This window comes from Equus asinus, chromosome 12 (genome assembly GCF_041296235.1).
Source record: "Equus asinus isolate D_3611 breed Donkey chromosome 12, EquAss-T2T_v2, whole genome shotgun sequence".
In the NCBI taxonomy this organism is placed as follows: Eukaryota; Metazoa; Chordata; class Mammalia; order Perissodactyla; family Equidae; genus Equus; species Equus asinus.
In genome coordinates, this window is record NC_091801.1 from 12,616,516 (window position 1) to 12,639,841 (window position 23,326).

The 23,326-nt window shown below is 39.1% G+C and overlaps 1 protein-coding gene across 1 annotated transcript in view; it reads left to right on the forward strand.

The window, feature by feature from the left end:
- The first annotated feature begins 3,067 nt into the window (after positions 1-3,067).
- The window catches only part of UBE2W (ubiquitin conjugating enzyme E2 W), a 65,801-nt gene continuing 45,542 nt past the window's right edge, over positions 3,068-23,326 (forward strand). The window contains exon 1 of the mRNA XM_070481031.1: positions 3,068-3,162. Within this exon, the coding sequence (XP_070337132.1) occupies positions 3,148-3,162 (15 nt within the window). The 5' untranslated portion in view covers positions 3,068-3,147. The remainder of the gene's footprint in view (positions 3,163-23,326) is intronic.

Genomic DNA, 23,326 nt, shown 5'->3' on the forward strand with positions numbered 1-23,326 from the left:
GATCCTGGGTACAGACATGGCATTGCTCATTAGGCCATGCTGAGGCGGCATCCCATATGCCACAACTAGAAGGACCCATGACTAAAATATACAACTATGTAGTGGGGGGATTTGGGGAGAAAAAAAGCAGGGAAAAAAGAAAAAAAGAAAGAAACTCAGAGAGATGAAGAGCCTTGACCAAGCTCGCTAATGACAGAGCCAGGACAAGAGACAAGCCTTGGATTCCTAGCTTCGTGCCTTCTCTAACATCCCGTCAACAAGCTGTTGGTGGCAGAACTGCCTCCATTTCTCTGGTGAGACCAGCCAGTAGGAGACTAAGAACAAACCACTCTGCAGAGACACAGACTCAAGCAAGGACTTGCCAGCTCTGCCTCTTCATCACCAACAAGCATATTCTCATAGGACCGCTCCTGACTCCCCAGTCTAGTGAGACATTAGAACTCAAGCATTCACAAATCACGGCACACTGTCAATGTTGCAGCATCTGCCCAGTGATCCCTTTGCAGGTCCTTCAAGTTACTAGACTATTTGGGTTCCCATATTTCCTCCCCTTTTCTGCTAGAAAGTCCAGCTGCTTTTAGTCCTTTCTGGACAGGTTACCTTTACCTCGGAGGGGAAGACCTCAGGTACATCTATAGCTTGTGTACGTTCTGTTTCTTTCTCTCTTCCAGGAGGTGGAGTTGGGGTAGTTTGTGAGGTAAGGGAGAATCACCTCCTTGAACTTGATGGTCATTTCTAATTGCTGTGGAAATTAAAAAATGAATGTCATTATCAAACCTGAAAAAAATAATAATAATTCCTTTATAGCATCTAATATCCATTTTATGTTTAAATTTCTCCAGTTGTCTCAAAAATCTTTTTTACAGGTGGTTTTTTTCCATCAGGATCCAATGTTAACACACTGCATTTGTTTGATATCTCTCTTAAATATCTTTTATTGCAAATGACGCTCTTAAGAAGATTCTTCAAGGGTATGGGAAACTTTATTATTGCTAAACTGTTTTTGCAAAGTGATTTACCAATTTCTCTCCTATAATTCATGAGGGCTCCACATCCTTTCCCACTTTTGGCATTGTCACTCACTTTATTTTTTGCCTGAGTGTGAACCCCACCCTGTAAAGAAATGAGATGCGAGCCTAGTCATCAAATATTGTGTATAATCAAGTGTTTTAGATATAAAAATTACATGTTCCCTAGAGATAATTATATGCCCCACCCCATCTGAAAGTCATTGTTTTAGCTGTGAGTACATCAGGATCTATCTATTATATTTTAATGAAAGAATGAAGAAGGTAGTGAGGTAATTATGTACTATTTAATATTTCCCAGGAAGGATATGACTGGTACTGACTTTTCCCTCCTACAAAGATCCTTTTCAAGACATACAAAACCCAAGGGACCAGATGTTGACTTTACAGTGAGGCGTGTCAGGATTCCTGTAACCCCCTTTCTTCCTTATTAGTATCTGTCATGGCAGGTTGTCAGCTCTGATGATGTCATAATGCTTTGTTTGTGGGGTCATCTGATGTCACTTATACCTTACGAAGAATCAGCTTTTAAGCAAAGTGAACCTTGGATGGTAAAACCTGATCTCCTGGAGTAATTTTCTGAGATCACAGGGATAAAGGACTCCAGAAGAAAACATATCTAGAAAAGCTTTCCTCTTTCATTGCGATATATGGGTTTTACTCACTGTTGAAATTTTGACAACACAACTGGGCTGGCACCTGGTCATGCTTCTGGATGATTCCTAGTTGCCAAGAGCATCCAAACAGTCCCAAGGATGCAGTCATTTTGCAGAACAAAGGGAAAACCAGCCCATTTCTGGGACTAGGGTGGAAGTCTGACAGGAAACAGTTTTTTTTCCTTTTCAGACACATTTTACATTAGGGAATTTCCCAGAGAACATAATGATCTAAAGAGTGGGAAGGATGATATCCTACCTTGCTCTTATAGTCAAATCTTAATTTATAGAAGTTTTTTAAAACGTCAGGCTAATAAAATGACAGATTTTAAGCTTTCATTCTGGTAAAGTAAAAGCCTTCTTCTCAATGTATCAGCCACTTTAATTTTTTACTAGAACATGAGGTGCAAGCCTTGGCTTCCATTTTCCCCTTATAAACCAATGACATCTTCAGTTCTGGAATAGCTTTGAAAGACGTGGCTTCTGATAAATGTTGGCAGAACTGGTGCATTCCCGGAATAAATCCTGTATGCTCAGCTTTCCCTACTCAAACACATCCCTAGGTCGAATGACCACAAAACTCCCCACCACGAAACGGGCTGAAGGGAAGTCTAGATGCAACAGAAAGTATACGTGTATTTTACAACGTGACGCTGGTACATTAAAAAAAATTTCATTATCTAGGAAGAAATCTCTAATCAAATGTCAATGCCATAACGACCATAACTATCACTGATACACGTTAAGTTTGAAACTGAGAAACTGGGCTAAAGGGGCGGAAATCGCCCACAAACAAAAGAAAAACTTCAAAATTTTCTCTTCCCTTTCAGGCAAGTTGCAGCTCTTCGAATCCACTCCTGCCTGTATAAATATCAAAGTGCTGTTCTGCTCTCAATTCTCACCTCGTTGTATACGGAAATCTGTGTTTCTTTTCCCCAAATTAGGAATATGAGAAATCTTCCAGGTCCGTAAAACCTGAAAGCAGCCCCGCGGGAAGTTTTATCTGATCCCAAGGGTGTAAAAGTGGGCACGGTGGGGTGCAAACGACACCAAAGGAAAAATCTGTACACCATCCACCTGCGGGTGGAAAAACAAAACGAAACAGAGAAGACGCCACGGGTCCAGACATCATCAGGATCTCGGAGCACAGACAGAAAAAAGAACCCACAACCGCGTCCAGGTCAGAACTGGAGCGGTCTTCCCTAAGCGATCGGAGCAGCGGTCGGCCTAGCCGCCGACGCCGTACGGCTGTGACCCGGGTACCGACAGCGCCATTGACCGCGCCCCCGCCCGCCCCTCCCCGGGGGCGCCCGGCACGCCAGCCAATCCCCTCGCGCCATCCCCTTCCCATCGCAGGCCCCGCCCCCGCGCCCGGGCTGCTGGGCCCCCGCGGCGTGACGCGAGCACGGCGGCTCCGCCCCCTGCGTCTCTGGCCTCGCCGGCCTTGGGGGGATGGTTCCATCATGGCGTCAATGCAGGTGAGAGGAGTTTGCAGCATCTGGGCGGGCGAGGGAGCCGTCGAGAGGATGCGAGTGTTTCGTCGGGGGCTGTGCCTGGGACCCTGGGGCACCCGGGCGGGTTCGGGAACGGCCCCGGTGGCCCGTCCTTCCTCAGCCTCAGGGCTTTGGGCAGGGGTGAGAGGCGGCAAGAAGAAGGGGGGGGCGGGTGTCTGTCGCGGTCGGTCGAAGCGGACACCAGCCGGCCGGGAAGTTGGGGGAGAAAGAAGGCTAGGGGGAGGAAAGGGCCGAGCGTGGCGTTGGCTCGGTAGCAGTGGGCTCGGAATCACTTTCCGTTCACACGGACGGCCGCAGCCTAACCGCCCGCCCCAGGGATGCCTTTTCCTCCGCGGTCCCCGGCCGGGCGGAAACAGCTGCTCTCGCCGTTGTCGCCGGGGCAGGGGCGGCCCCGAGAGGGGCTGAGTGTGGGGATCTGGAAAGGCGTTCCCCGAGAAGGTGGCTGGCTGCCCAGGCGCTTCGCGGCCTCCGCTCAGGCCTCCCACGCCCGGCCTCCCTGAACGCTCGGCTCCTCGGCTCTCCTCCCTTTGGCTCTTAATCCTTTGCCCCGTGGGTACCGTTCTGTATCAGCCTCCGCACCCTTAACGAACGTTCGTCCAGCAGCACCCTTTCTCCCTGTCCCTAAAGCCGCCCTTAGTCCATCAACATCATTTGCCGCCTAATAGGCAGTGTCCCCGAGAGCCAAGTCGCCAGTCCCCGTAGACCTCCCGGGATAGCGTGCCCTCAAATTTTTTTCCTACTGTGCCCCACCCTTGCGGTCGCAATAAGGCTACAGCCCTTTGCCCTTCTTCCCCAGATATTTAGTGGAACCTTAATTTGGTAGGAGACCTCTGTTAAGCCGTGTTATATCTACCTGACTTGGCAGTGCATGGTTTTCTGGCTTTGCAACTTGATGTACTCCTTTTTTCCAAATCCAAGGAGTTTGGTTTTTTCAGGCAAAGATGGCAACCACAATTGCAGTTTTGTAGAGGTTGACTCTGCATTGTCTATGGCTTGCATTTAATTTACAGATAAAGATTAGCTCCGTCAAACCATATAGGAAGAGAAGAAAGAACTGTCGTTTGGAGTGTCAACTGAGCGCTTTTTAGAGTTTTAACAACATCTTTAGAAAGAGACCATGTTTTTCTTAGAAGGATTTTGTGCTTTTGTTTCTAGAAGAATAAGCAAATCTCCCTATGCTCCCTCCCGTTTTTTTTTTTTTTCCTTTCCCAGGCGAGAACAGTGTTCTTTGATCTCTTTTTTGCATCTTCTTCCTCTTTTGTGCACGTTTGCTTCACGTTTACTTCTGTGCTTTTGTGTTATCCTCTTTCAATCTGTTTTTCATACAGTGTTCTTTTTAACATTTGCTTCTCCCTCTGGACTTTCCTACAGAATAGAAAAATTGTATTTAACATTCCTAGTTGAAAAGATGTCATGAAACGGTGCAGAGAGAAAAACAATTTCAGGAAACGTTATACTTTACACTAGTCTCCCCAGAGACGTTGGAGGAGTTTCGTCATTTGAGGCCAAAAAAGGAACTGTAGAACACTAGTTGAACAGTAGATGGGCTATATGACCAATTCAAGATTATTCGTGTTAAGATTAAAACTATTTAAGACTAACAATTAAGATTAAAATCCCCTACACTTGTGATGATATCTCACAAAAGAATTGTAGGGATAACAACCTGGTTACATTTAGACTTCAAGTGTCTGGAAAAGGCAGATTTCAATTTTTAAGAGAAAAAACTGAGTTGGTACAGAAGTTAATGTTGATAATCTTGAATTTTACATGGCAACTTAAGCAATGGAAAAAAAATACTTGCTAGTGCAATTCTGCATTTTTCTCACTGTCTTATCACGCTTTATTCCTTTGTCTTAGGATTTGAAGAATAGAAAACTGATGTTTCCTATTTTAATTAAAATAAAACTAAATCTTTCCTTTTAGTTATATTTTTAAAGTAACAGATACAGATTTTCTAGTAGTATCTTGAAAAATATTTGCATATAGATAAATCAAGCTTTTTGAAACACAGCACTGCTTTCTGTGCGGTTATTCTCTGGTGAACAGCATTTTTTCCTCACCATCTTAGTAACGAAGTTTAACTCTTTTCAGAACTAAATTACACATAAAACTGCAACCAGATTATGAAATTTGTTCATTCACTCATCAGTTATTTTGGGGGGCCTCCTATGTATCAGGTACTCATCTAGGTGCTGGGCATACAGCAGTGATCAAGAGCACCAAGATTTCTGCCCTTGTGGATATAATAGTGCAGTTCGGGGAGACAGATAAGAGCAAAATATTTGTTAGTTGTGCGTTATATTAAAAGGTGATAGTGATATGGGGTAAAAGCGTGGAAAGAGGTTAAGAAATGGATATTTTTGGGATTTCAGTTAGAGAGCTTAGGAAGAAGTACGCCATACATCACTGTCACTCAGACCATGTCCTTACCTAGAAAGTTTTCAGATTTCTTTATCTTACCCACACCAGGATATTACTGCTGAAGAGGTTACTTAAACTGTAAGGAGAACTGTATTTTAAAAACATGCATATTATCCAAATGTAACGTAGGATTTGATTACTTAAATTGATAAAATGAAATAAATTAGTCTTCAGGATCAGTAACATCAAGTAAGGGTAGACTGAATGTCTCGTTGCAGAGGATTGTAAAGTTGAGGTGGTAATTTTTTAGTGTACTCTATCAGTGCCTTCCAACCTCTTTTCAAGTTGTGGCACACAGAAAATAGTTTTTGAATTGCACACTAAGGTGGGTAAGGTTGTTGGAGGCTGGAAGCACCTGGCCAGGCAGCTGCAGGTGAAACATTGGGAATGGAGATGAGTGTTCTGGTACTCCTGTAATGCTGGAGAAGATCTGCTCTATAATAGTGCTAGAGTCGTTCTTCAATATACAGTTCAAGATTGTGGTCTTCAGGCTTATGTGAGCCCTCTGAGATGTTCTTTCTCATTTTTTTTCTTCCTACTGTTTCTTCCTAGAACAAAGTCACAAATCACCCAGTAAGATTATGGTTAGATTATGTTTTAAGAAACTGTTCTTAGAGAATGGTGGGCTCATGGCAGTACTTAAAATTGGCAGGAGTTAGAGTAAATAAATAGATCTACATTTAGTTTTGATAATTCTAGAAATCTTTAAATAGTAAATGGAAAGTAGCAAATTTCTAGATTTGGCATTTTAGGGATTTTGTTGATTTGGTACAAACTTCCTATCTCCAAACTACAAAAGCATTATTAAAGTGAATTTTTGTCTGATCCTAAACATTTCTTACAAGTGTAGCAGTATTGGGATATTCTATTTTCAGCTAGACCGTACAGTTGTATTTTCTGAGTCTCATTTCTTTTTTCATTTTGTACTTAATCTTTTTTTTGCCCCTATTGGTTCATTTCTTATTATGAAATAGTTAACTAATTTGGCCTCCTGGGATATATTTTCTGATTTCAGAATTTAGCTATTTCATTCAAACTTCTCTTATGTTGGAAGCTTTTACATATACCCTGTATACTTTTCTAATTTGACCATCGAGACTTATTTATTAATTTTAGATATGCACTCACCTTACATTGTGTGTTAAGATCTTAGAAAGTCAGTGCATAATAGTTGATATTTGTCAACTCTAAAAACAGTAATGAAATGGAGAGAAATGGTCAAGTGAATTCTTACAGATTTTCTGCATTTTGTTCCTCTGTCTTACATAATTGGGTCTTATACTATTGACTGTTGATTTGGCTAGATGGAAGGAGCTTGAGATTTAGTAACAGGAGATGGATTATGAATGTGTGTTTATTGTCAGATGATTTAGAAACAGTAAATTATTTCCGATTATTCACAGCTCTGCATTGCTCTTTGCTCAAGCAATTGGCTGTAGTGATTGAGAGAGATGGAGTATGGGCTCATACAGACATTTCTATTATTGTAGTCACGTTGCCTTGACAGTTAGATTCCATAGGACTGTCGATGTCATCATGAAGGGTTACAGTGTAATCAAAAGTTAGAAAATTGGCCGTCGTTGTCTTGGATCCTGAGATTTACTAAGCAGTGGGAGCTTGGGGAGAATAGCTAGAATTACAGTATCTGGGAAAGTTGGCTGCATACTCTGGTTAGAAATAGGGCGGTGAGGGAGCTGTTGGAGCAGGCAGCATGGGAAAAGGGGACAGCATAGAAGAGTATTGTGGGTGTTCTGTGTGAATGATAAAGCTAAGTAGATAGTAGACGACATGTGAACAAAAGTGTAAAGCTAGGGTAATCCATCTTCTTAACTCCCAAAGCAGTCATTGCGGTACTTTTATTTTTGCTGTTACTCCATTACTGCTTTATGATACGCCTTCTATTTTTGTCCTGACTTTGTTTGGGTCTTTTATTTAACTTTTCAGGTGTCTTCAACTCCCTTGAACCATAGATTTCCATGAGAATAGGAAAAAGTCTTTCTCTCTATCCCTTAAATGTGCACAGAGTGACTACAGTAAGTGTTTGTCCATCACTTGACACTTCAGAATGGCCCTCCTAAATAACAAATTCTGCATTCGGTTAATTCTATTTTACAGAAATCCTTTAAGCAATTTTATAGTAGTAATGTTGAGTACCTATAAAAGGATAATTAAAAGTTCATATTTATATTATATATGCATTTCCCTAAAAGTTGGCTTATTTTCCTTATATGTTTGCCGTAACTGTAATGTTTTTCAAAGTATTTTCAAATCCTTTTCTCTGGATTCTTATTCCAACCTTGTAAAATGGAAAATCAGGTAATCCTATTTCATTCTAATAGTGACAGGGAGAGTGACTTTTGATAAGCAGTCACTCATTTGGAAAGTGACTTAGCCAAAATTACATAGCAGCTGAGTAGGGAAGCTGCAATTAGAAACCACGCTCTGAAATCTCATGCTGTGAAGTTGTAGGTAATGAACATATTAACAAGTTTGGCATTGTAGAGAAGTCATTGGGATAATTATTTAACTTTCCTGCCACAAAGTAAGCATTTACTAAAATATTAGAGCTTCTACAGCTAAGAAAATGAGAGGATAATATTCCTTATACTTTATAATATAAAAATACTTTATGCATCGAATTTTAGAAAGAAATTCTTTATGCACATACTTGAGCACTGAGTAAAATTAGAATCGCAAATCTTTACTGTTCAAAGATAATCTTTATTATCAAGGAAAGTTTTAAAAGTAGGGATGATCTGGCACCTTTCTGAAAATATCTTTCTGCATAATATTTACCTAAGTTGAGCATTTGTTAGATGAATTTTATTGCATCTTTATATCATTGCAGTCTGCTTCATTATTTTTATCTGCAAAATACTTATTTGTGTTTGTCAGGTGTTTTAAAATTTTCCTCATTAGATAGCCTTTATTTGTGAATGCAGTTTTTGGATCACCAACAAATGGAGCATGCCTTTGAGTTATTTTATTCTGAGAAAAACTCTGATCTCGTTTAGTTATTTTTGTAAAACTTCATTAGAAAAACACAGGATCTGGAATCAAAAAATTGTGTTCGGATTCTGTTTCACTACTTAATGGTTATCTTGCACAAAAATTGGTGTGTAGTGGTGAAGACAAGCAGATTAACAGGTAAATGTATCAAACTGCCTTTTGATTTCTCTTCCTCAGACCTGTTCTTTCTGTAGTATTCCCCGTGTTGGTACGTGGCAACTTCATTCTTTAATTTGTTCAACCAGAAACCGTGGTTTCATCCTACTACATAGTCAAACCACCAGCAAATTCTATCCAGCTCTACCTTCAGAATGTCTCCAGGATCCAGCTGTTTGGCTTCTCTCTGAAGTGTTCCCTGATGTAAATCATCCTTATCGCTCATCTGGATTGTATCAGCTGCTTCATAGCTGCTTCCTGTTCCCTTACTGTCTTTTCTCAACCCCTTATTTAGATTCTTTTAGAACAAAAGTCAAATGTCACTTCACTCACATCCCTACTGTGGCTCCCCTGTTTCACTCGGAATATAATCCAAAATCCCTGTTAATGTCCGAGAAGGTCTTCTGTCCTGTATTTCACTTAACACCCTGCCTCAGTACTCACTTCTCTACAGCCTTACTGGCCTCCTTGCTATTTCTGCCTCAGAGTCTTTGCCCTTGTTATTTCCTCTGCTTGGAGTGCTCTTTTCCACGTATCTGGATAGCTCACTTCCTTTTTTTCCTCACATCTTTGTTCAAAGATAGTTTCCTTAGAGAAGCCTTCTTGCTGCCCAATATAAAATAGCTCTCCCACCCTGTAATTCCCCTGCCCTGCTAAATTCTTCATAGCCCTGACATATTAATTAATTTGCTATTTCTCTTGGCCGTAACCCACTGCGTGGCATGTAGGAGGTCCTCACTAAGTGTCAGAGGAATAAATGAACACAGCTTTTGGATTCACATAAACTAGGTTTGAATTCTAGCTTTGCCACTTGATAGCTGTGTAGCTTTTTTCCCCAACATAAAATAGGGATAAATAATTGTATGGGGTGAAATTGCTATTTACTTCATGTTGTGGATCTTTGGAGTTGTTTGTGAGTTATATCTTACAGTGTGACTTTCCTCTTATTTTAAACTACTGCTATCACTTTAAAAAAAATTTGACTCCTGGTCCTGTGTTGGCTATCATTGGGAAAAAGTAGATTTCCTTTATGATCGTCATATGAAGTCTCTCCTTGTATTTCCATAGCACAGGAAGGAGGGAGGAAGTATGGTTTCTAATTAGTGTGTATCTTTGCCAATCCTCTTCAAAATTTTAGAATTAGCCAAGTAGAACTTTGAGACTTCAACATCAGTTTTAAATGGCACATTCAATTTTTTTCTTTTTTTAGTTGAAATATAATCACATACCATAAGACTTCCTCACTGGGTTTTTTTTGTTGGGTTTTTTTTTTTTTTTTTGAGAAAGATTAGCCCTGAGCTAACATCTCTGCCTATCTTCCTGTATTTTGTATGTGGGACACCAGCCACAGCATGCTTGATACATGGTGCATAGGTTTGTGCCTTGGATCCATACTGGTGAACCCTGGGCTGCCGAAGCAGAGCCTGTCAACTTAACCACTACACCAGCAGGCCAGCCCCTCAATAGTTTTTAATGTGACCATCATCACTATCTAATTCCAGAATATTTCATTATCCCCAAAACAAACCCCATTCCCCTACCCTTGGAAATCACTAATCTGTTTTCTGTTTCTATAGATTTGCCTGTTCTAGGTATTTCATGTGAATGGAATCATTCGGTATGTGGCGTTTTGTGACTGGCTTTTTCACTTAGCATAATGTTTTGAGGTTCATCTATGTTGTAGTTTGTATCAGTACTTCATTTTTATGGCTAATAGTCTGTTTTATGATTATATGACAGTTTATCAATTGATTGACATTTGGATTTTTTCCTGTTTTCATTCATCAGTTAATTGACTACTTGTATTGTTTCTGCTTTTTGAAGAATGCTGCTTTGAACATTCATGAACGTGTTTTTGTGTAGACAAGTTTTAGTTTGTCTTAGGTATATACCTAGGAGTGGAACTGCTGGGTTGTTTGGTAACTCTATGTTTAACTTTCTAAGGAACTGCCAGACTTTTCTATGGCAGCTGCATCATTTTGCATTCCCACCAGCAGTGTGCAAAGGTTCCAGTTTCTACACATTCTGGCCAATATTTGTTGTCCACTTTTTTTATTATAGCTACCTTAGAGGGTGTGGAGTGATATCTTGTTGTAGGGGGTTTTTTTTTTGGCGAGGAAGATTGGCCCTGAGCTAACATCTGTTACTAATCTTCCTCTTTTTTGCTTGAGGAAGATGGTCCCTGAGCTAACATCCATCTTTCCCTACTTTGTATAGGGGATGCTGCCACAGCATGGCTGACTGAGCGGTGTATAGGTCCACACTCAGGATCCAAACCTGTGAACCCCAGGCCACTGAAGCAGAGTTTGTGTACTTAACCACTGCACTACCAGGCCGGCCCCCTCATTGTGGTTTTGATTTGCATTTCTCTAATGACTAATGTATTGAGCATCTTTTCTTGTGCTTATTGGTACATTTCTTGGAGGAATGTCTATATGAATGCTTTGCCCATTAAAAAAATTGGTTTTTTTATTGTTGAGCTGTAAGAGTTCTTTATGTATTCTGAATGCAAACCGCTTATCTTGATTTGCAAATATTTTCTCCTATTCCGTGAGTTGTGTTTGCACATTCTTGATGATGTCCTTTGAAACACAAAAATTTTTAATTGTGAAGTCCAATTTATCCATCTTTTTCTTTTGTCATTTGTCTTTTGGTGTCATAGGTAAGAAGTCATTGCCTAATACAAGGTCATAAAGATTTACACTTTATTACACCTATGTTTTCTTCTGAGAGTGTTATAATTTTAGCTCTTTCATTTAGGTCTTTGATTCATTTTGAGTTAATTTTTGTATATGGCGTGAGGCGTATTTTTGAAGTTGTATCTGCCCAATCTGAGGGTCCATCAGGTTTTCCTGCTGGATTCAAGTTATTTCTCTAGGTGAGTGGAGCTGTTAGCTGTTTTTCAGATGAGAATTTAAAATGCAGCCCCACAACTAAAAAATGTGAGTGTAATCCTAATAAACTACCGAGAATATGTATATATTCATGTGTTCGCTTTTATTGTAATTAAAATAGGCATACCAATTTTAAATTTTAGAATTACTGAGGCTTTGAGCCATAGGGCATTTTAGAAGTCATCTAGTCTAACCCTCATACTTTTTCTTTAAAGCATTGCTGCATTTTGTGGTTAGAGGTGGTTGGTAAAATGTAATTTGTTTACTTTTGTACTGCTTGGAAGGAAGATATATTGAGCAAATTGAGTATATAGATTTTTTTTCTAGTATATAGGTTTGGTATGAGGAAAACTGTTACATTCTTAGGAAAACCAATTTAAGGATTCTAGTGGAAGAAAATTACGTAGTCTATGCGTATTGTTGCCATCTTTGCTTTTTATGTTGCCAGTGGAAACCTCATAGAATTCATTTCTTTATAACAATTAGTTTGAGCTACCTTGAGGATATTTCTACAGTCCATCCTCATTATTCATGAATTCTGTATGTGTGAACCCACCTACTTGGTAAAATTTATTTGTAACCCTGAAATCAATACTCCTGATGCTTTTGTGGTGATTTGCGCACATGTGCAGAAAGGCTAAATATTTGAGTTGCTGCATGTGCATGTTCACAGCTGAGGTCAAACAAGGCAACTCTCTGCTTTGTTTCAGCTGTCATACAGTAAACAAGTGTACCTTTTTGGGTCTATTTAGTGCCTTTTTTTTTTTGCATTTTTCTGCTTTTGGTGATTTCACTGTTTAAAATTGTGTCCAAGCAGTAGTACTAAAGTGCTGTCTAGTGTTCCTAATTGTAAGGAGACTGTGATGTGCATTACACAGAAAATATGTGCATTAGATAACCTTTGTTAAGGTGTCAGCAGTTGGCCTTGAATGCAGTGTTAATGAATCAACAGTATATATTAAGGAATCTTTAAACAGAAACACACAAAAACCAAGGTTATTATTGATTGGTTGAATATACCAGAGGATTGCAGGAACCTAACCCTGTATTTCCCCTAGGAACAGTGGTTCAGTATTTGCTAGCTAAGTATTTGCTGTGGCTTTATAGAACATAACTACTGTGGATAACAAGAATTGACTTGGGCCGGCCCTGTGGCCGAGTGGTTAAGTTCTCACGGTCTGCTTCCGCTCCCCAGGGTTTTGTGGGTTTGGATCCTGGGCGTGGACTTAGCGCTGCTCTTCAAGGCCATGCTGAGGTGGCATCCCACATAGCACAACTAGAGGACCTGCAACTAGAATATGCAACTCTGAATTGGGGGGCTTTGGGGAGAAGAAGAAGAAAAAAGAATTGTGTCTTGGTTTAAATTTTGGTCCACTTTTGGTTTGATTTGAGACCAGGTTAAAACTGATAAAATGTAATGTTGTTGCTACATCCTGGTTCCTTGTTTGCCTTTTTCTATTTTCTACTGTAGGTCAAAACTTCACCCTTTTTTTTTTTTTTTTTGAGGAAGATTAGCCCTGAGCTAACTACTGCCAGTCCTCCTCTTTTTTGCTGATGAAGCCTGGCCCTGAGCTAACATCCGTGCCCATCTTCCTCTACTTTTTTATATGTGGGACGCCTACTACAGCATAGCCTGCCAAGCGGTGTCGTGTCTGCACCTGGGATTCGAACCAGTGAACCCCAAGCCCCCAAGAAGCGGAATGTGCAAACTTAACGGATGTGCCACCGGGCTGGCCCCTCCCCGGTTTTTTTCTTGAGTTACCCCACAGTTCACGTTAGTAGTTTTCAACATTGGCATTATATTGAAATCACCTGGTAAGCTTTAAAAAAGAAAACAACTATCCCCAGAGATTGATTTAATTAGCCTGGCATGCATCCTGGGTATTGGAATTTTTCTTAGCTCTTCAGTAATTCTAATATGCAGCCTAAGTAGAGAACTCATCTTCACTGCAGTGGGAGAATTTATGTTTGCATATTATGTAAATTGAGTAAGACACAATACATCTCCTTGGACCATATTTAGAGTTCAAGAAATGGTAGACATTTGAAAGTTAATACCTCTGGAGAGAGCTTTAAGAACCAAATTTGAGACTGTGGAAATGTTTATATATGTTCTTGGTTGTCTACATAATCACAGTTCTATCAGAGAACATCCATTTCCTGTACATATCAAAGCAAGTGCTGAATGCTGACTACCTGATCAGTTTTAGTGAAATCTCTCGTTTGGTGGCTATTTTAGTCAAAGAAACAAAAGTGTCTGCCGTGAGAGTTCTTTGTAGAGGAGGATTATTGAACAAAGTGCTTTAAGATGTGGCTGCTGCATGGTCCCCTAGGCTCAGTTAGGAACTGAGTGAGTCTTCTGTTCCACTTGTGTACCTAGACAAACAAACACGTTTTATGCCATGAATCTTTGTAGGTGAATACAAATGATTACAATCTCAATTTTTTTTATTGCTTTAAATAATCTTAGGAGCCCTGTATTAAAATATGAATAGTCCTTGGAATGTTAGTCTTTTGGCCCTTCATTAGGGCCATTATTGTTTCTGACCTTTGTATCTCCCATTCTAAAGCCTATACTGAACTTTTTACCAGTCCATTAAAATCTCAGAGTCAGGTTTATGATTCTAGGTCCTGCGTCTATCTCCTGTGTTCTTAGGTTGAAGTGGATGCTATTGCAAATTTGTAGATTCTGTCAGTATTCTTTACCTAGGAATACTTAACAACTCTTTTAAATCGCTTTTTATATTGGACTTCCACTTTTAATTTTGGGTAGTTTTGACAGGTCCTCGTGTTTTCATTGTTCCTGGGATTTTTTTTTTTTTAACTTATCTGGCAGGTTATTTAGTTAGCCCTTCGTCTCTTTGTACTGTCTTTCTGAATTCGAATTTTACTCAAAATACACTTTAGTTCTCTACAGCTCTATACCTGACATCATGAATCCACCAAACTTAGCCTCAGTCCTCACAGCTCTGCACACTTTTTCTTATCTTGTGTGCCCTCATAGCGTGTTTTACCTCTTGCGTGGAATTTTTCACTTCTGCCTTGTGCTTACTATAAAGGTACGTGGTCTGTATTAGATTTTTAGCTCACTGAGGGCAGTCTGCTACTGGTGGTAAGCACTCAGATGTTTTCTGAGTGAATAAATAGAACAGAGACTCAAGTAAATACTTTTCTCAAAACAAGTCAGAAGTGGTATGAAAACATTGCTTTCTTTCCCTGTCTCTGATACCTTTGATGTCTTTCGCTTCAGCTTCTGCCGTGGTCCAATTAAAAAAAAATAAAGAATGGAGTTGAATAGGAAAAAGTATGTGTAGTATTTTAAAATGAGTGTAAATTTCCTGTTAATTAGGTGGATGTCTTTCAACTAGACTAATTTGGTTGGTAATTCTTTCACTTTGGAGATAATGCTTCAGTGAAAGTCTGATGTTTTTTCCTGATGGTAGGTATTTTCTTAAGTTTCCAATCCACAGCCTTTACCTTGACAGCAAATAATCCGAGGTCTTGCTTCATTGATACTAAAGAAAGTGATTGCTTTACCCCTAAACCCAAACATGTTGTGTTTCAGGATACTTCTCATTCCTGAAATTGTATTCCTTTCCCAAATGCTTTATTCTTAGGGTGTCTCTGGGTGTGGTTTGAGTGTTGATATGTCTGTGTGTGCTTGTAGGAGGAGGCAGTATGAGGTGGTATGGAGTGGGGGTGTTTTGGTACAGGGAGTTTGTGATTGGTTCTTTCAGATGTTGCAGAGCGTCTGTTGATGTCTATGAAAGGCAGACTGGGCTTCTGATAGGCCTTTTTACCCTAAAACGTAGTGACAGAGCTTTACTGCAGATTCTTCCAACTTAACTATATGGAAGAAATTGGTCAGTTTAGAATACTACCAAAAACAAAAAACCACCACCACACACACACACAAACCCCATAAGCATAAAGAAATCTTTGTAAGCCTGTAGCTTTTTTCAGAAGTTTGTGATGACAATGACAGAAGTACCAAAGAAAGCTAAGACAGTTAGTTAGGTAATGGCTCAGAAAGGATTATCCGTTATCCTAAGCAGCAAAAGTAGTGTGAATAGGTATTGCTTCTCCCTCTGTTTTCAGCACCTCTTCTACAGTTCACTACTTTTTTGTATCTGCTTCTGAATGAAACCAGATTTTTCTATTTAAAATATGTTAGTTTTTTATTATTTTAGATCCTCATAAACTGACGAAAGTTAAGATACTAAATTTTTTTTTTAAAGATTTTATTTTTTTCCTTTTTCCCCCCAAAGCCCCCTGGTACATAGTTGTATATTCTTAGTTGTGGGTCCTTCTAGTTGTGGCATGTGGGACGCCACCTCAGCATGGTTTGATGAGCAGTGCCATGTCCGCGCCCAGGATTCGAACTGACGAAGCACTGGGCCGGCTGCAGCAGACCGTGCGAACTTAACCAGTTGGCCATGGGGCCAGCCTCCAAGATACTAACTTTTTAAAAATTCAGCAGCTCTAGTTTTTGTAATTAAAAAAATTGTGAAAGGTAAATTGATAAATTTCTTAAACAGGCAACATAGGATGCCAGAATTGCTTTTATAGGTTAATCATTTATGCTTTTAACATTTCTTAATTCCTGTTAGAATGAAACTTGGTATAAATACATTTTACATTCTAAGTTGTGGGGTGTTTTTTTTTTTTTTTTTTTTGCTGAGGAAGATTAGCCCTGTGCTAATACCTGTGGCAGTCTTCCTCCACTTTATATGTGGGTTGCCGCCACAGCATGGTGACTAGTGATGTAGGTCCATGCCCAGGATCTGAACCTATGAGCCTGGTCCACTGACGTGGAGCACTCCAAACTTAACCACTACGCCACAGGCCCAGCCCCTAAGTTTATTTTTTAAATAGACTGGGTTTTGTGTTATTTTCTGTAAAAATCAAGTTGTTGGTTTTTTTAAAAAAATTAATGGCCTTGTATATCCAGAAATTTTATATATTAATGTTAAAGATGTTGTTGACTTCTGAGTGCATGGAGTGAAAGAAGCATGCTAAAGGTATTCCTGAGACTCTCAAAATCACACTATGGCTATTCTTTGACAACTGAAGCCCAAATATGTGTAAATTTGTTAGCAAAGTTGTTTTTAAGACAACTTCGAGATTTGAACTTGATCTTTATTAAAATAGTAGTCTTTATACTGTTGTAGCCTTTTATAACACATTGTTTTTTTTTAGAAGACATATGTTGAAACTATCCTGAAGAAAATCTGTTTTTATTTTGGTCAGTTCTTTATATATGAAATACTTGGCTATCCACCTTATGCACCAGGTCATAAGCATTTTGCCATATTCTTTATGTTAAAAAATCTTCCTGTAAGTATTAAATGTGATCCCTTTTTTCTTACTTGCTAAAATTAATGGATTTAACTAGTATTATAAAAATTTATACCTGCTATTGTCAAGAGAAAGTATTGATGGAGTAAATCCTTAAAATCATGGGATAGCATACTGAGGAAGAAAACAAACAGTTATGTACCTTCAGTATAATAACAAAGTTGCCCAAACTGTGTTTTCATTAAATGGTTATTTGGGTTTGACAAAGTAACTAACCTGGAATCTTAAGGTTAGTAGTTCATTTTATGATTTTATTCCTGCTGATGGAAATCTTCTTTGTAAACAGTGCTTAGGAATGCATATGGGTATATTTTGTGTATGTTTTAAGTGAATAAGGGGAGCAAGAGGAGGGAGGAAAGTTGTACTGAGTAGCTTTTCCTCTCAATATTTTTAATTAGAAATAGAAATTTCTTTGCTTTAGATGAGATATAAGATAATGATAAAATGAGTTAGGGACCTAGTTGGTTTCATAATTGTAATTTGTTTGTTTGATTAGCTAAAAAAGTGTGTGCTAAAAAAGTCTGTACTAAAACCAGCTTTATACATGCATACCTTGTTTTATTGCGCTTTGCAGATACCACATTTTTACAAATTGAAGGTTTGCAACTCTGCATCGAGCAGGTCCCTTGGTGCCATTTTTCCAACACCATTTGCTCACTCCTGTCTTTGTGTCACATTTTGTTAATTCTCAAAATATTTCAAAGTTTTTCGTTTGTTATATTTGTTATGGTGATCTGTGATCAGTGGTCTTTGATCTTACTATTGTAGTTGTTTTGGGGGTGTCATGGACCATGCCCATGTAAGATGGCTAACTTAATTGATAAATGTTGTGTGGGTTCTTTTTTGTTTTTTTAAAAATTTTTATTTATTTATTTATTTTTTGAGGAAGATTACCCCTGAGCTAACTGCTGCCTAATCCTCCTCTTTTTGCTGAGGAAGACTGGCCCTGGGCTAAATCTGTGCCCATCTTCCTCTACTTTATATGTGGGACGCCTACCACAGCATGGCATGCCAAGCAGTGCCATGTCGCACCTGGGATCTGAACCGGCGAACCCCGGGCCACTGAAGGGGAGCGTGCACACTTAACCACTGTGCCACCTGGCTGTCCCGTTGTGTGTGTTCTGACTGTTCCACCGAGAGGTTGTTCCCCTGTCTCTCTCCCTCTCCTCGGGCCTCCCTATTCTCTGAAATACAACAATATTGAAATTAGGCCAATTAATAACCCTACAGTGACCTCTAAGTGTTCAGGTGAAAGGAAGAGTTGCACATCTCTCACTTTAAATCAAAAGCTAGAAATGATTAAGCTTAGTGAGGAAGGCATGTGGAAAGCCGAGATAGGCCAAAAGCTAGTCCTCTTGTGCCAAACAGCCAAATTATGAATTCAAAGGAAAAGTTCCTGAAGGAAATTAAAAGCGCTACTCCAGTGAATACATGAATGATAAGAAAGCAAAACAGCCTTAAAGCTGATATGGAGAAAGTTTTAGTGGTCTGGATAGAGGATCAGATCAGCCACAACATTCTCTTAAGTCAAAGCCTAATCCAGAGCAAGGCCCTACCTCTCTTCAATTCTGTGAAGGCTGAGAGAGGTGAGGAAGCTGCAAAAGAAAAGTGTGAATCCAGCAGAGGTTGATTCATGAGTTTTAAGAAGCCGTCTCCACAACATAAAAGTGCAAGGTGAAGCAGTAGGTGCTGATGGAGAAGCTGCAGCTGGTTATGCAGAAGATCTAGCTGAGATTGTTAATGAAGGTGCTACACTAAACAACAGATTTTCAGTGTAGATGGAACAGCCTTCTATTGGAAGAAGATGCAACCTAGGACTTTCATAGCTAGAGAGGAGCAGTCAGTGCCTGGCTTCAAAGCGTCAAAGGGCAGGCTGACTCTCTTGTTAGGGGCTAATGCAGCTGGTGACTTTAAGTTGAAGCCAATGCTCATTTACCATTCTGGAAATCCTAGGGCCCTTAAGAATGATGCTCAATCTATTCTGCCTGTGGTCTATAAATGGAACAGCAAAGTCTGAATGACAGCACAGCTGTTTACAGCATGGTTTACTGAATATTTTAAGCCCACTGTTGAGACCTACTGCTCAGAAAAAAAAAAAATCGTTTCAAAATATGACTGCTCGTTGACCATGCATTGGGTGTCAGTGTGGCCACCCAAGAGCTCTGATGGAGATGCACGATGAGAGTAATGTTTCATGCCTGCTCACTCATCCATTCTGCAGGCCTAGATCAAAGAATGATGTTGACTTTCAGGTCTTATTGTTTAGGAAATAACATTTCCAGAGGCTGTAGCTGCCTTAGATAGTGATTGCTCTGATAGATCTGTGCAAAGTCAATGGAAAACCTGGAAGGATTTACCATTCTAGATGCCATTGAGAACGTTCGTGATTCATGGGAAAAGGTCCAAATATCAACTTTAACAGGAGTTTGGAAGAAGTTGATTCCAGCATTCGTAGATGACTTTGAGGGGTTCAAGACTTCACTGGAGGAAGTAACAGCAGATGTGGTAGAAATAGCAAGAGAACTAGAAGTAGAAGTGGAGCCTGAAGATGTGAATGCAGCCTAAATGGCTGCAGTCTCATGGTAGAACTTTAATGAGTGAGCAAAGAATGGTTTCTTGAGATTGCATCTACTCCTAGTGAAGATGCTGTGAAAGTTGTTGAAATGACAACACAGGATTTAGAATATTACATAAACTTAGTTGATAAAGCAGTGGCAGGTTTGAGAGGCTTGACTCCAATTTTGAAAGAAGTTCTGTGGGTAAAATGCTGTCAGACAGCATCACGTGCTACAGAGAAATCGTTCCTGAAAGGAAGAGTCAATCTATGCAGCAGGCTTCGTTGTTTATTTTAGAAGTTGTCACAACCACCCCAGCCTTCAGCAGCCACCACCTTGATCAGTCAGCAGCCATCAACATCAAGGCAAGACCCTCCACCAGTAAAAAAAATTATGACTCACTGAAGGCTTAGATGATGGTGAGCATTTTTTAGCAATAAAGTATTTTTTAATTTAGGTGTGTATGTTGTTTTATAGGCATAATGCTATTACACACTTAATAGACTACAGTGTAGTGTAAACAGAACTTTTATATACACTGGGAAACTAAAATATTCATGTGACTCGCTTTATTGTGATATTCGCTTTATTGCAGTGGCCTGGAACGGAACCCACAATATCTCAGGTATGCATGTATTTAGTTTTTGGCATATGTTTTAAACCATTACATGTATGTAGGGATATGAATATATATAAATAACACTAGTCACATTGGATGAAGATATTATAATATCATGTAAGATTTATAAGATACACAAGTGCTTAAAACTATAATGAGAATATATATATACATCACTTGTAAAACTACAGAAAAGTAATTATAGGTATATATGATTTAATTAGACTGAACAATATGTGGAGGAAGCTGCGTATGTCTTTAACTTGTGAAAACAAGTACAATAACTTGCGTTCTGAAACTTTTGAACACAAAGGAACTTTAGAGATCATTTGATCTAACCCCCTTTTTTTTCCTAATGAAAAACCTTGGCCCAGAGGTTAGGTAACTCGCCTAAGTTTATGATACTTAAGGTGGGCCTGCAACTCATGAAATGCCCTCCCTAATTTAAGTAATTATAATACTTTCAGATAATTCTACTTGACAGAATAGAAATGTTCTCCAATAAATTATCTATTGTATCAATTTTATCTATCCAAGATGCGTTCCATTCCAAAACTAGATTTTATGTTCTCTGGAAAATGTTGCACTCAGAATAGTAAAAATTGCAGGAAGAATGCAGTACACCTTTAAAATATATGTATTTGTTTAAAGAATGTTCTAACATTAATACTCAGTGAGTTACAAAGCACCCAATGTGTGTTTCCTTGGGACTTAATCTACAAGAAGGAAAGATCTATCCAAGTAAGATCCATCTAGTTTTATGGCTTAAAAAGAATCTTATAAAATCTTCTTAAGTTATAAAACTTAAAAGATAAAAGCCCTGGAAGCTGCCTTTTGGTATAGAGAGTTGAGCATAAGTATTTGTTCTAACCGTATGTCATGATCTAACTAGCCATGTTCCTGTTTCCACTTTTTTACCATTATAAGCTACTTTTTTTTTTTTTTAAGATTTTATATTTCCTTTTTCTTCCCAAAGCCCCCCGGTGCATAGTCGTGTATTTTTAGTTGTGGGTCCTTCTAGTTGTGGCATGTGGGATGCCGCCTCAACATGGCTTGATGAGCGGTGCCATGTCTGCGCCCAGGATCCGAACTGCTGAAACCCTGGGCCTCCGAAGCGGAGTGCCAGAGTTAACCACTCCGCCACGGAGCCGGCCCCTATAAACTACATGTTTACCGCTTCCCTCACCCCCCCAGCTTTACGTTATACTTTAGGATAAGTTTTCAAGAAAGGTGTTACTAACTCATAGAATCAGTATTTTCTAGCCCTCCAAATACTTGATGGCAGTGAATTTAAAGGAGAAGGAGCTCACGAAAAATGGTGGAAAACTGCTTTAGGGGTGCCTACAAAAAGAGGGGCCATCAAGTAAAACATGCGAAGCGTAACAGAAATAGGAAGAGAGGCAAGTTTGGTATAACAGAATCAAAGGGGAAGAGCTCTTTACAGGAAAGATTAAGTGATGTTAGTGAAATAAGACCCCCAGTGGATTAATAAGCAAATGGCGTTGAACCCCGCGAGGCTTGCAGGGATTGAAGCTTAAGTGAATGTGTTAGAGGGAAAGTAGAGGCAGTGGACAGTGAAAGGAAAGAAAGGAAAAGACAGAGATAGAAGATAAACAAGGACTGTTTTGTATGTTTATTTTAAAGCTTGGAGAGACCCAATTGATGACTGAAGGGAAGGGGTTATGGAATGGGAAAGAGTGAAGCTAGTGGAAACCAAATTATTAATTATGAGACTAAGATCCTGGATGAATTGATAAGGCTTGAGGTCCAGAGAGAGATGGGAGGATTTTGAGAAAGGGAGAGAATCTTCTTTGTTTGGGACGTAAGTGAAGGACCAGAGATCAACCATAGGGATGGTGTGATATTGTTTTTTCTTTAAGTTATTGGCTTAATGGGGAAACAAGTTGACGATTTGCACTCTTTGCATATTTAGCATTTTTGCTTAGAAAGGAGCTTCTGATTAATAAATTTTGAAGAACATGGACAAATTTTATATATTTCAGCTGAGAGAAAACCTGAAGTTTGTTAATTAAAAATATTCCCCCAAAGCTCATGAAGCTGATAACATATTTTCATTTGCTTTCTAATAAAGTTGGTTAGAGTAAACTCATAATTTTAAAATAGTCATCTTTTATTTCTTTTTATTTCCTACCTTATTTTTTTCTTTGTTGTCATCTACGAATTTTAATACTACCTTAATGTGTTTATTTGGATCTTTAAACTTTTAAAAATATTCTTCTATCTGCTGGCTCATTTCATTCTGTCCTATTAATAACACTCTGAGGTAGGTATTTAATTGTGCAGAGGTTAAAATACAGATTATTATTTATTCAGACTTGCATATACTATATAATCCTGGGAAGCAGGTATTGAGTTGTCCAACTAAATATATCCCATACAGCACCTAATTTATACTCTAAAGGTTTGTGTTTTGCTTACATTTTGAACAAATAAGTGGCAAATTCTGTTAACCCAAATTCTGATTCCTGTCTTTTTGTGATAGATCTGCAGTTTGATTTGTAGATCAAACCAAACTTTCCACTCTTTGAGGACAGTATTATAAGTCATTTAGCATCTTTATTATTTAGTTATTTATTTTTTAACTTTTTATTGAGATTATGATCGTTTACAACCTTGTGAAATTTCAGTTGTACATTATTGTTTGTCCTGTTGTAGGTGCACCACTTCACCCGTTGTGCCCACCCCCCACCCCCCTTTCCCCTGGTAAGCACTAATCTGTTCTCTTTGTCTACATATTTAGCGTATTTATTTAAGGCTTGCTGTGTGCCAAACCCTGGCTCTAGTCTACCTTTTCCACTACACAGCATATTTTATGCTTGATGACATTTTACTTGCCAGAGTAGCTTTTTGTTAATACTTATCAAAGTCTCTGGATGTAGCCCAGCCTAGCCAAATCTGGAGGGTAAGAAATTTTGAATTGTGCCTTTACAAGAAAAGAAAACACATTTAAATATTCTTGCAAAGTCAAAAAAGTTTAACCTAAATGAGACATCAACTCTGTCAGGCTTAATGCTGATTACTGCTTTTCATCTACAGCATGAAATGTAGTGATCAGGGGGAGAAAGTAGGCTCAGTACTGTATTTTATTTCAT